This window comes from Asparagus officinalis, chromosome 6 (genome assembly GCF_001876935.1).
Source record: "Asparagus officinalis chromosome 6, Aspof.V1, whole genome shotgun sequence".
NCBI lineage: Eukaryota > Viridiplantae > Streptophyta > Magnoliopsida > Asparagales > Asparagaceae > Asparagus > Asparagus officinalis.
In genome coordinates, this window is record NC_033799.1 from 22,517,611 (window position 1) to 22,531,271 (window position 13,661).

Sequence of the window (13,661 nt, forward strand, 5' to 3'; positions counted from 1 at the left end):
GGTAACACATATCCTGAAGAACTGGTTGATTTGCCATTTCTTGGATTGGTTCAACACGGATTAAACGATGAGAATTATCCCGAACCCAAGTTTGCATACACCAAAAAAAAAAATTTCTTTTTAAGGAAAGAAAGAAAATTAGTTTTTTTTATGAAAAGATAAAAAAAAGAAAAATAAATCCTAACTAAAACAAATCAAAGCAATCAATTTTCAATCAACTCTAATTCTAGGGTTTAGCCTAACTCACTAGACCAGCTCCTAACCAAAAACTCCTACAGTGAAAAGATTAAAGTTTTACCCAGGTAGTTAGCCAGGTAAGGATAGTACTAGAGGGTGATCAAAGATCAATTAAGTACCTCTTTCCTTGCGGAGCGCTTTACGCAACCCCTAAACCTTGCCTTAGACACTAACTAATCTGAGAAAACTTAACCGGTTCACTTAAGGATTTCTTGTTCCTTATTGAGCTCGAATCCTTAGGGGCCAACGTCTAATGAGTTTTAGAAGGCTTGGGTTTGTGAAGTGAGGAATTAGTGATTTGTGGGCTAAGGAAAGGGTAATGAAATCGCTTACCTTATCTTGATTAGGGTTTTGCCCTTAAGAATATTTTAAGTGTGTGCCAAATCAAGTGCTACAATCACTTTGGTGAATTCCTACACTATATGAAATGCAACCCTAGAAATTAAAAGTGACTAAAAAGGATGATAAAAAGAAAATCTTTTTTTTTAATTATGGTTAACAACAATCAAATGTGAGAAGAGAGTTTTTGTTTGAATTTATTATCTTGTTAGTTAATGTCCAAGTGAAAGGTGGATTTTAATTATGGTCAACAAAAATAAAATCTTTTTTTTAAATCCTAATTGTCTCTAATTATGAAGCTAACTAAAAAGGGTGGAATTAAAAACTAGAAAGGGGACTTACCCGAAAGTAATTCTCCAAATTCTTAATCTTCAATCCAAAACTTTCAAGCTCCAAGTGGTTCCTTCACAAGAAAACACACAAGTTAAAGAACCAAAATAATAAAATCCTATTTTAGCACATTCCCCGGCAACGGCGCCAAAAACTTAGTGCGGCATAATTATGTACCAAAATTGCAAGTGCACAATTGATCAAGTTATAGTATAAAAGTTATCGATCCCACGAGGAAGGTGATTTTAAGAGATTGTGATTGTGATGAGTGATTGTTGTGAATATATGCAAGAGACAATAAATTGCATTTTAGAGGAGAGAAGAAAGAATTAAAGAATAAATGAAATCACAAGGCAAGAAAGAAGAATGAATAAAATCAAGAAATAAAACCAAGAATGAAAAGAAAATTTAAGAAAGTCAAGATGGAGGATTTAAAAGAGATAAGAAATCTAGAATATAATCCACTAGCTAATTTCAATTACAAAATATAAACTATTCTCTTTTTATCATAATTCAACTTAGATTTATTAAGCATAGACTATCAAACCATTTAAGGAAAGTATAACCTATCAAATTATCATCTAAGTCAAAATTAATATTCATGATAAGAACAATAATAAGATAATAATCCTAGAATTCATAAGCATAACCTATCAAACCATTTAAGATAAGTATAGATTATCAAATTCTTCTTCTACCGATTAGTTCTCTAGTTGATTATCCTAAACATGAACATTTTAAGTGAAAGAGAATAATTCATACAATATAAAGAAAATTAGACTAGTTTTATGCAATTCTAAGATTCCTACAAGAATTAATTTCACATCTTAAGAAATAAAAACAAGAAGAAAAGAACTAATTACAAAAATAAAAAGAAAAGAAAAATCTAAACTATGAACAAGAAATTAATCTAACTACAAAGAATAAAAATCTAAACTACAAAATAAATTGCAGAAATTAAATGCAAGAAAATAAATCTACTCTACAAATTTAAGTGCAAAAAGAAATAAAAAAGATAAGAAAATAAATCTACACTACAAGCATGAATGTAAATCTAACTAATAAGCAATAATAAAGAAATTACAAAAAAGAAATAAAAGAGAAAAATAAAAGAAATGCAAACCTTCAAATTGCTTTTCATCTCCATCCTCATCATTCAACAAAAAGGAGAAACGAAAATTTAAAGAGGAGAAAAATTATTATTATTAATTACAACAAAAGTTATAATTTTTGGAAGGCCTTCTCAATTAAGAGTAGCCCTCCTCTCCAAATGGAGTTACAAAATTTTTTACACCCTCAACCCCTCACTCTCTACCCCTATTTATAGTAAACATCAGTGAATGAGAGCCATTGGATCGAAATCTTATCCAAAAACATCAATTTTTAGCCTTTGATTCGTAACAAACTGTCCAGTGTATCGATACTAGCATCGATAGGGGTATCGATGCGCTGGCATCGATACAGGCATTGATGCGGGCATCGATGCCCCCATCGATGCAGGCATCGATGCCTGCCTCTGTCTGGTTGCTGTCCGAACTTGTTTCTTCTTGTGGGCTTTGGGCTTGGACAAATCTTTGATTTCTTCATTTATTTGATTTGCGCTTTGGCATTTCTTAGGCTTTACTTCTTCTTCTTAGCTTGGGCTTTTGGATAATTTGGAAATTGATTTTCCAATAGGCTTCTTTGCTTCATTTCTTCATTTAATTAACAGGTTTTTGTTGAGAGATTGAAGTTTGAGATTTATTCTTCATTTACCTGCAATTAAAAGATAAAAACAATTATTAGTGGTATATTTATTCATATAAAATAGATAATGAGGGTATAAAACTGTAATAAAATGTGATTATCAAAGATCAATCAACTCTTTTACAAGAGTTTAAACTCACTCTGAGTTATCAACTTGTTCAGAGTTTCAAACTTGCCACGCAAGTCCTCCACACCGTCAAATCGTGAGGAGAAGACCACATTCTAGTGAATCAAGATGTTCGGATCGTCAACGGAAAACAAACTCGACGCGAGTATTCGAGGGAGGTACTCCATCGCTACCATGAAGAACCCAGAATTAAACAAAGGGGAGAATCCAGATTATTCTCCTCTCTTTTGTAATCGGAAATCCAAATTGTAATTGAAATCGAGAGAATACAAATCAAATTTCTTTCATTTTATTTACTACAAATTTTCCACCAAACAGGTGCCGATGAATAGCCGGGTGAGGATGGCGCCTGGTGAGGAATCCGGTCTGAGTCATAAAGTAGTAGATGTGCTACAAGGGGGAACCCTTACCATCAAACTACACCAAGCTGATGGGTTTGAATTTTGCCGGGTAGGGGACTGTGTCCCACTCGACAGGGTACGGCTTGACCACCCCCAGTTTGTTCATGTTTTGTTGAAGCTTCAAGGCATTGAGTTGGCTTTGAAACTCCTCGAATCTCCTGTCTCGGGTGGTACCCCCGGAGCACGATGTTCCCGCCGATGACTTCAAGGAGTGATCCGAGAGGATTTTAGCATTATCTTCCCGTTCAGTCATCTGATTAGGAGTAGGTCCCCATTCTTTGCCTTCCTCGGCCTCCGTGGGGTACGCGTGACCTTCTTCTTCTTCTTTTTGTTCAGGAACTGCTCCAACATGTCCTTTATGGACTCGATGGCGACCTGATGTTCTTTAAAGTTTTGAGCGATCGTCTGATCACTCGAGGTTTCAACCATATGCACCCTTGCTAGCTCACCGTAGCTCGAATGCGATGTCTGGGATTGAGCCGCCGCCGAACAAACTTCTTCTTCACTAATGGAAGGGGGCGCTAGGAGAGAGTAATCGAGTAGGATGTTGACTCCCGTACGACTGTGGGTGTATAGGAATATACCGTCACGCTCGTGTTGAACCAGCAGGTGACTGGAATCCAGGAAAGAATCCAAATCTGGGGGATCTGGAAGTACATTTTTACCCTTCCCCGTCATGTTGACCATAGCAGACGGGAGCTCTAAATCATCGAGGGCGAGCCTTCTTTGGTGGCCGCGCCTTCGGCGAGAAGATCTCAGCCGGGAAGGTCTTTGAGCAAGCCTCCCAAACACCAAAGACTTTTCCGTTTCTACACATTAGCAGTCAGCGAGTACCATTTTGATAAGCCTCTCACAGTGACACTGAGGATTAGCCTCATGTATGGTGCGTTTGCGAGTTAGGTAACTCCGGAGATCCTCTGCGGGTAGTCGGCGACAACCCCCGGCATCAGAAGGGTCGACCGAGTGGTCACATGAGAGAGGTCCGGACGAACTCTCCCACATATACTGAGTGGAATGGTCAAGTGTTGGAGTTAGGCGAGCTCGCCTTGACAGGCAAGTCTTCGCGCTCGGGCGAGTTTCTGCCTGTAGGCGAAACTCAACCATTTGTTCATGCAGGTGAGTTTGTGAGGTATCGCCTACCGTCTTGCCTTTGTTATTAAGGCCCGTTCGCTCGCAACGCTTATCCACCGAGCGGACTCGGTAAGACTTGCTTGATTTCAAGGGCTCGCCTACTCTGAACAGTCTGTTTGCAATAGGGATATCACCTGAGAAGCAAAACTGGCCTGAGGAGGTAGGCTTGCCCGTTCTGACTGGCTTGCCTGAGTGGCTAAGTTGGTCAGAAATACCGAACCCGCCAAAACAGGGGACATTACGATCAGAGCAAAGTCTGCCTGAAGGGGAGGGTTCACCTGATTTGGCGAGCCCACTAGCGTTGGGAGGGTTGCTTCTCTGTTTCTCACCTTTTAGACCCGAATAATAATTCGGGCCGTCGTATGAGGCGAAGGTTTGGGCCTCTTGTCGGGTGATGACCTGTCGTCGCCGCGGGCGGGCTCTTCTAGAGGGAGGAGCATCCATGCGGGCCATGATAGTGTGGTCTGCGCTGAGCTGAACCACCATCTCTTCCTGAGAGGGGGCCTGCGAGGGTCATTTGGTGACCCATCTGGTAGCCTTTCACCCCATGCTCTCGACCTCTGGCTTAGCCTCGATCAATTCAGAGGGAGTAGGCTCCCCTGACGTGACTCGGATAGAGTCCTCAGGCGTGAAGGCTTTGACCGTTTGAGGTCGGCTTCTACGCATGACTTTGTGGCGTTTGCGGGACGCATCACCACCAGAGGAGGAGGAAGATAAGTACTCTTCGTACTTAGCTTGGTTGAACTCAATTTCTAGGGACTCCACAGTCGTCCCAACAGCAACCTCATCGAACTGCGCTACCACCATTTCGATTGAAGAAATAGTTTATCCCACTGTGGTCGCCATCTTCTATAGGTGTAAATTTTGATTTCCCAAAATAGGGGTATTGTTTGTATTGACAAGAATAGCTTATTATAAACTAATGAATCGAAATTATAAAAGAAGCAGAGGGAAGGCCCTCCTTGTTTAACGTGGGGACTTTGGTAGTGATAGGACGCCTTGCTCGGTTCTCGCACCGATTCTGCTTCCCTTGGACGATTCGATCGAGGTTGCTGGTGAACTTCAGTATACAGTAGAAGCTCGTGCTGGTCGAGTTCGAGTTTTCGAGTTCGATGGCGATCGGGGCCCGAAGCTAGGAGAGGATGCTACAGTGCAAAGGTCATGCAAAGAGCTTGTCGTCAACTCAGTCGAGAGTCGAGAGCTAGTGGTTTAGCTAATTGATCGAATTAATCAATTAACTATGAGTGAACCTCTTTTCTGTAGCCAAGAGAGGTTCTTAAATAGAGGAGAGACGGCGTGGTTACCCTCTTGAATCATGGGATGTGACCATGTACTGTTGGGAGATACCATGCCTTTCGCTTGTACCATGAGCGGCTGCTTGATGGGTTTGGAGCGCTGTACTCCTCCCCCTCACATCGTGAGGAGTGGGAAAGCACATCCTCGTATGTGCTATTGCGGCTGCCAGGTACTCTGGCTAGCTCGGTGACCTTGTTGATCACGGGCGAATTCAGCTCTTGACTCATGCGGGCGAGGAGAGCTTCAGTTGTGAGCATGCAGGCGGACTTGGCGATTGTATGGATTTAACTGGTCGCTCGTACTGTGAGCGGCTACCTGATGGGCGGGCGCGGAGTACTGTGCTCCTTCCCTTCACGTCGTGGGAAGTGGGAAGGTCCATCCATGTACGTGACATAACAGCTACCGAGTACCCTAGCGAGCCTGGCGAGTTTATCGTTTGTAGGTGAACTCAGCTCTTGACTCGTGCAGGCGAGGCGAGCCTCAGCCGTAAGCATGCAGGCGGACTTGGAGATTGCATAGATTTGACCAGTCGCTCATACTATGAGTGGCTACTTGATGGCCTCGGAGTACTGTGCTCCTCCCCTTCACGTCATGGGAAGTGGGAAGGCCCATCCTTGTACGTGACATAGCAGCCACCAAGTACTCTGGCGAGTCTGGCATGGATGTTGATCGTTTGGCTAATTGTCTGGGTATGCAGGTGAGTTTAGCTCACTACAAGAAATCTGATATTTAACGACCAAAATTAGTGAAGGGACCAGTTGACCGTCGTTAATGTGTATGTAATAACGACGGGTTTTTAAAGCCTTCGTCGAGTGATTACAAATATTATAGGAATGATGTGAGATGGGTAACGGTTTTCTAGTCCCTTCATTAATTTAATCCTAATACCGTCGTTATTAGGTCTCCTGAATAACGAAGGGTTCCATCACCATCATTGATGATACTCCTAATCATAATAGGAATGATAGTTAAACCTATTACTATTAATTAACAATACCCACAATACAAATCCCCAAACCCGAACCCGTATTCTACAATTCCCAAACTTCTGACTAATTAATTATCTCTCAGCCGCCATATCAATAAATTAACCTAGCTTATATTTTCTAAAAGTCTTCATCTTCTTCGTCAATACCTTCACGCCGCCGATCATCCCAGCGCCGCCGCTGCTCCAGCGTCGCCTCCCCGACGTTGCCCGCCGCCCCATCGTCGGCAGCTAACCCAGTCCGCCCACCTTTCGACGTTGCTGCAGCAAATCCCAGCACCGCCGTCGTCATCTCGAGATCAGGCCGCTCCTCGTCGTCGCGCGCCGTCTCGAGTTCAGTCGGCGTCGTCAACATCTGTTCGTCGGCTCCAGTTCGTCGGCGAGAGTCGGCGTCATCTTGAGTTCCCCGTCGTCAACTACAGTTCGTCGTGGTCTTGAGTCGTCGTACGTCTTCAGTTCGTCTGCAGATCTCGTCGTCGAGATCTCGTAGCCGTCGAGCAACGCCACAGAACCGCCCAGCGTCGTCGTCGCCCCAGCGCCATCGCCGCCCCAGCGCCGTCGTCGAGAACTCTTCCTCCATCGCGCGGCTCGACGTACGGTAACTTGTTCAGTTACTGTTTGATTTTAGTACACACCCTATACTTTAAACTAGATTGCACTTAAGTACCCCTTGTAACAATTAAAGCCAAAAAGATTTATGAATTTGCAAATAGGTGTTGATTCTATTCTTTCCATCAAAAAATATTTATATGATTGTTTAAAAACTTGTTCAGTTACGGTCTCTTATTTCTTAAAACATTTATATGATTGTTTAAAAATATTTATGAATTTGCTAAATTGATTCCTCGAAGGTAATTTTTGCAGTTACTGTTTGATTTTAGTACAGACCCTATAGTTTCAACTACTTTGCACTTAAGTACCCCCTTGTAACAATTAAAGCAAAAAACATTTATGAATTTGCAAATAAGTTTTGATTCTATTCTTCCTATAAAAAAATATTTATATGATTGTTTAAAAACTTATACCAATCCCACCGATAAGTAATTGCTTAAGGAAATTATTGGAACAAATTGACAAGCATTGGTCATCATGATCATTATCTAGATTTGGAGAATTCCAATGGCAGACAAGATAGTATTCAAAAGTTCTTTATTCTTAAAACTATGATATTTCTATTATTCACGTACTCCGTCTACATCTCCACTTTCACGTGTTGTCCAAATCCTTACTCAATCCCCGCTCTTTTGACTGCTCACTCAAATGTTCATCGCTACAAGAAATCTAGTATTTAACGACCAAAATTAGTGAAGAGACCAGTTGACCATCATTATATACATGTTGCAATTATATTGGCTTAAAGTACCCTATACATGTTGCAATTATATACCCTATAAATGTGTGGTATTTACTTAAGTTAAATGAATTTTAAATGATTATTTCTTTAGCTATTCAGATGTACTTGTCAAGCTTGGACATACCACTTTCCATTAACAAGTCATTTTGTTAGTTATAATCATAGTTCCTATGTCACATGTGCTTTGAAAGGAAAATGAGTTTTTTTTTACTAATTTGTTCTATTTACTAATTTGTTATATGGTAGTATTTTTGCCTTTAAATTGACCCTATAATTGCATAAATAAATACTTTCTGAATGACACCATATATAGGTTAACTTCTTTGCATTAGAATGACCATATATCTGAACATATGAGTCTCTACATAAAATTAAGCATTTATTTGTGTTTAGTTTTTGAAGAGGTTGAAATATTTTTCAGGAAATTTTAGTACATTGCTTGAAATGGCGCCGAATAAAGATTGGATGGACCTAGTAGATGATGATAGACTTGATCCAAAATATAAAGAAGGGGTTGATCAGTTTTTAGACTATGCATATGAGAAGCTGTTGGATAGTTTTAATGAAAAGGATGAAGACTTTGAAATTCGATGTCCATGTGTTAAATGCAGCAATGTGAAGTCTGGTAATCGTGAGTCGGTAAAGACCCACTTGATTATTCATGGAATTATTAAAAACTACAGATTTTGGTGTCATCACGGCGAAAGACAGGGTGAGTCCATTTCGGAGTTTGATGAAGAACAAGAAGAAATGATAGAAGAAAGCCAGAGTGACGATGAAATGCAAGAAATGATTGGAGATTTATTTCATAATTCAACTGGCGTTGTTGCACCTGATGCCACGTCGAGTCAGGATATTCTTGAGCAGGAACCAGATGGACATGCAAAACAATTCTACAGTCTTTTAGGTGACTCCGAGAAACCTTTGTATGAAGGCTCTAAATGTTCAAAGTTATCTGCTTTAGTGAAACTACTTCACATAAAGAGCCTAAATAGGTGGAGTAATAAATCATTCTCAATGTTGCTCCAGTTTTTGAATGAGGAGCTATTGCCAGGGGAATCAACACTGCCTAATTCGTATGACGAGGCCAAAAAATTAATCCGAGACCTTGGCCTATCATATGAAAAAATTGATTCGTGTCCATTCTCTTGCATGCTGTTTTGGAAAAATGAAGAAGGTCTTGATACGTGTCAGAGATGTGGTGCTTCTAGATGGAAACTTGATAAACATGGAAAAGAGATCAAGCGAAAGGCAAATGGTAAAAAAATACCACAAAAGACATTGCGATATTTTCCTCTTAAGCCACGATTGCAAAGGCTTTACATGTCTTCGAAGACAGCTTCTGATATGAGATGGCACCATGAAAGACAAGTTGAGGACGGAGTGATGAGGCATCCAGCTGACTCTAAGGCTTGGAAAAACTTTAATGAGCTACATGAAAGCTTTGCCGAAGAGCCCCGAAATGTTAGGCTCGGTCTTGCAAGTGATGGTTTCCAACCTTTCACAAATTCAAAAGTTTCTTATAGCATATGGCCCGTTTTACTTGTACCATATAACTTACCACCATGGATGTGCATGAAGCAATCTAATTTTATTTTATCTATGCTCATTCCTGGTCCAACTGGTCCTGGAGATGCTATTGACACCTACTTACAACCATTGATAGAAGAACTAAAGGAGTTGTGGGCCTCAGGCGTTCGAACATATGATGTATCTCTGAGACAGAATTTCATTTTACGTGCAGCACTAATTTGGACCATTAATGATTTTCCTGCTTATGCAAATTTATCTGGATGGAGCACTAAGGGGAAATTAGCATGTCCTTGTTGTAATAAGCACACTCACTCTATCAGGTTAAAATATGGAGGCAAGCAGAGCTATATGGGGCATCGTCGCTATCTTGATGAAAATCACAGTTGGAGAAAGGATAAGAAATCATTTGATGGCACTAGGGAGAGAGGGTATGCAGCGCCGAAGCTGACCGGAGATGACATCCTTAAGCAGGTGGAAGATCTTATAGGGATCACCTTGACCAATCATCCAGAGAAGAAAATTAAAATATCACACGAAAGACGGGGAGATAATTGGAATAAAAAAAGTATTTTTTTTATTTGCCATATTGGAGAACTCTCTTATTGCGACATAATTTAGATGTCATGCATATTGAGAAGAATATTTGTGATAGTCTGCTGGGAACAATCATGAACATTAAAGGAAAGACAAAGGATAATATCAAAGCCCGTCTCGATTTACAAGCAATGAGTTTAAAACCGGAGTTACATCCAATCCAGAGAGGAGATAAACTTGTGATGCCAGCAGCTTGTTATACTTTATCCCAAGAAGAGCAAAGCAAATTTTGTCGATTTCTAAAGGAGTTAAAAGTTCCAGATGGATTTTCATCCAATATTTCTCAATGTGTAAATCTTAAAGAGCGTAAGATTTTGGGGTTAAAGAGTCATGACTGTCACGTTCTTTTGCAGCGCTTGATTCCTGTATCGATTCGTGGCCTTCTTCCTACAAAAGTGTGTGAACCAATTATTGAACTTTCCATATTCTTCACTATATTATGTGCCAAGACATTAAGGGTGGATGAACTTAAGCAAATTGATGAGCAGATTCCACTTACGTTATGTAAGCTTGAGAAGATTTTTCCACCTTCAATTTTTGATGTTATGCTGCATTTAGTAGTTCATTTAGCATCTGAAGCCATACTTGGAGGGCCTGTTCGATTTCGATGGATGTACCCAGTGGAGCGTCAGCTTTATACTTATAAGTCATATATCAGAAATAGGGCACGTCCAGAAGGGTCAATTGCTGAAGGATATATAGCAGATGAATGCATGACTTTTTGCTCAAGATATCTAAAAGGCTTCGAGACAAAGTTTAATCGCCTTGAAAGAAATTATGAAGATGACAATAGAGAATGTAATGAAGCACAACTATCTATTTTCAGACATAGTGGGCGGGCATTGGGTGCTGCCACCACCCGCTACCTTGATGAACGTGAGTGGTTGCAAGCTCATATTTATGTTCTAAAGAACTGTGATGAAGTGCAACCACACATTGAGTAAGTCACTAAAGTTTAAGATTCTACTAATAAATTTACTATAGTTAGTCAACGTTAATCATATTTATGATATTTTAATGTAGGGACTACAATGAATTCGTGAGAGAACCCACAAATCACTATGATGATAAAGATTGGGATAAGAACTTTATCGAGTGGTTCCAAGCTCTAGTACGTATATATCTTGCCTTATTTTTTAAATATCTTGATTGGTTCATTTTATTACATGTTCCATGACTTGATCATATTTTGGTTTTGTTTAGGTTTATCAGAGTTATCGAGAAGATGATGACTTACTTTCACTATCTCGTGGTCCAAGTAAGATTGTTAAATGTTTTACTGGATTTGTCATAAATGGACATCGATTTCATACAGAAAGTCGAGATAATTGTTTGTCAACTCAAAGTAGTGGGGTTGCAGTTGTTGGTGATGCTGGTGATGGTGGAGATATAGATTATTATGGTGCTTTGGTTGAAGTTGTCGAATTAGAGTATCCTGGTAGAAGAAAGGTTGTTCTATTTCGTTGTAAATGGTGGGATGTGCACGGCAAAGGAAAAGGGACCGCTTTGAAAGAAGACAAATATGGATTTATCAGTATTAACTGCCGACACTTGCTAAAGACGAATGACCACTTTATACTTGCTGGCCAAGCATCACAAGTTTTTTATGTTGAGGATATTGCCAATGAAGGTTGGCATGTAGTTCTTAAAGCACAACCCCGTGATTCCTATGATATGCCACCAGATACAGATGATTGTGGGATAACAGACGATGGAGTTGAAGCTTATTTGCAAGATGAATCATTTGATGCTCAGGCTATTGCATCAACATCATTGGAAGATGATTATATCAATTTGAGAAGGAGTGATATTGATCCAATTATTGTAAATTCGGTCTCAACTTCAAAAAAGAGGAAAAAGACTCAAGCAGAGAATTAGAACGCTTTAATTAAAGAATAGAACACAAATGATATTGTGTTATTGAGATAAAATTTAAGTTGTATCTTCACTATAACTATTCCTTTTTTAGACATATGATGTTCTTTTCTTCATATTTTGGATGTGGCTTTGACATTGCAGCAAGTGCTTCTACATTAGTGTATTATGTATTTATTGTTATGCTTGTCCTTCGTGATATCTTCTTCTTTTATTCATTTCTCTTTTGATATTTGTTTCATACATAGTGTGTAATACTTAAATTCCTTTTCATAGCAGGAAAATGAAAACTCAAGAAGTCACTTCCAAAAGCAAAAAGGCACAATTTCTAGCACCCAGGTCATTAATTAGGAAGCGACTTCAAGCAATTGCAGAAAATTCATTAAGAAGGGAACAACTCCGTACTTGTCATGACATGAACTTGAATATTCAAAATCCAACACAAGATCAAAATATGGATGCAAATTTTAGCGCTGATTCAGAAAACTTTGAAGAGGAGAATTTTGCACAAAATCGCAGGAGAAGTGCAAATACTAACAATGAAGAGAATGATGATTCTGCAGGTTGATGAGACTTAAAATTTATTATTATTTGTTTTTATCTTTCAATTTATTTTTTATGATTGGATTAATAATTGCTCAATTTTTGCAGAATCAGATAATCATCGAGTGCAAAGTGATGATGCAATACTAAATGAATCTCGACAAGAAGGTATATTCTTTATTAATTACAAGAAGAAATATTTTTATCAATTTCTTTAACTATATCTTGTTTCTAACATATGATATGATGTATGCAGCTGATAATTCTCAAAGGAAGAAAAATCCACCTCGTGGTAGTAATAAGTGTCTAAAGTTGAATAATTTGTCACATGGGGAGAAAAAAATCATTACTTTTTATCAGAATAGAGCTATTGAACCAGAATTTTCACGATATCTTGGAATTATTATTCGAGATAGAAATATTTGCCCAGTAGCTGTTGAGAATTGGGCCAAAATACCACAGCAAAATAAAGATCATATGTGGGCATCCATTAAGGTACATTGAAAATTAATTTTTTACAATTGGTTTTTAATTCTTATAAATTAAATTTTGATTCAAATTTGATATAGGATAAATTTGATGCTGATGACATGGAGCAAAAGAGAGAGTCAGTAATGAGACACTTGCGCGATTTGTGGAATAAGTGGCGTGGTGACATGCACAGGAAATATGTGAAAGAAAATTCATTGCAAGTTGCACTTAGAAATAAACCTACAGAAGTGAGTGTTGATGACTGGGATTGGCTAGTTAAGGAACATTATTTTTCTTCAAAATTCCAGGTATTAATCTCCTAATTTTATTAATTAATTTCTTTCATGTATATTGTTGGATTGTTAAAATTATCTTTTAATCTTGATGTATAGAAAGCAAGCCAACAAAATACACTTAACAGAGGCAAACGAAAGATGCTCCACCACACGGGCAGCAAATCCTTTAGACAAATTGCGTGGGAATTGGTATACATTCAAAACTAATTTCCTATTTATTTATAACTACTTTGTTTTTGAGTTTGATGTTGTACTCATTTGTATTTAATATTTGAATAAGGGTGGCAAGTCAGGAAATCCACCTGATGTGGCAAAAATGTTTCATGAAACTCGAAAGAAAGCTAATGAAACACTAGAAAATGGGGATCAAGATAAATATGTAAGTAGAATATGTGTTTAAGTT

The 13,661-nt window shown here is 38.9% G+C and overlaps 1 protein-coding gene across 1 annotated transcript; it reads left to right on the top strand.

Annotated features, from left to right (window-relative positions):
- On the top strand, nt 8,391-12,104 carry LOC109845906. Its single transcript, XM_020415156.1, has 4 exons — nt 8,391-10,044; nt 10,098-11,013; nt 11,097-11,184; nt 11,277-12,104. The coding sequence occupies exons 1-4, from the start codon at nt 8,391-8,393 to the stop codon at nt 11,949-11,951; spliced, it is 3,333 nt and encodes a 1,110-aa protein (XP_020270745.1). The 3' UTR covers nt 11,952-12,104.

Coding starts and splice junctions, on each gene's coding strand:
- LOC109845906 (XM_020415156.1), top strand. CDS start 8,391: ATGGCGCCGAATAAAGATTGGATGGACCTAGTAGATGATGATAGACTT. Junction 10,045..10,097: donor AGATAATTGGAATAAAAAAA/GTATTTTTTTTA, acceptor GACATAATTTAG/ATGTCATGCATATTGAGAAG. Junction 11,014..11,096: donor GAAGTGCAACCACACATTGA/GTAAGTCACTAA, acceptor ATTTTAATGTAG/GGACTACAATGAATTCGTGA.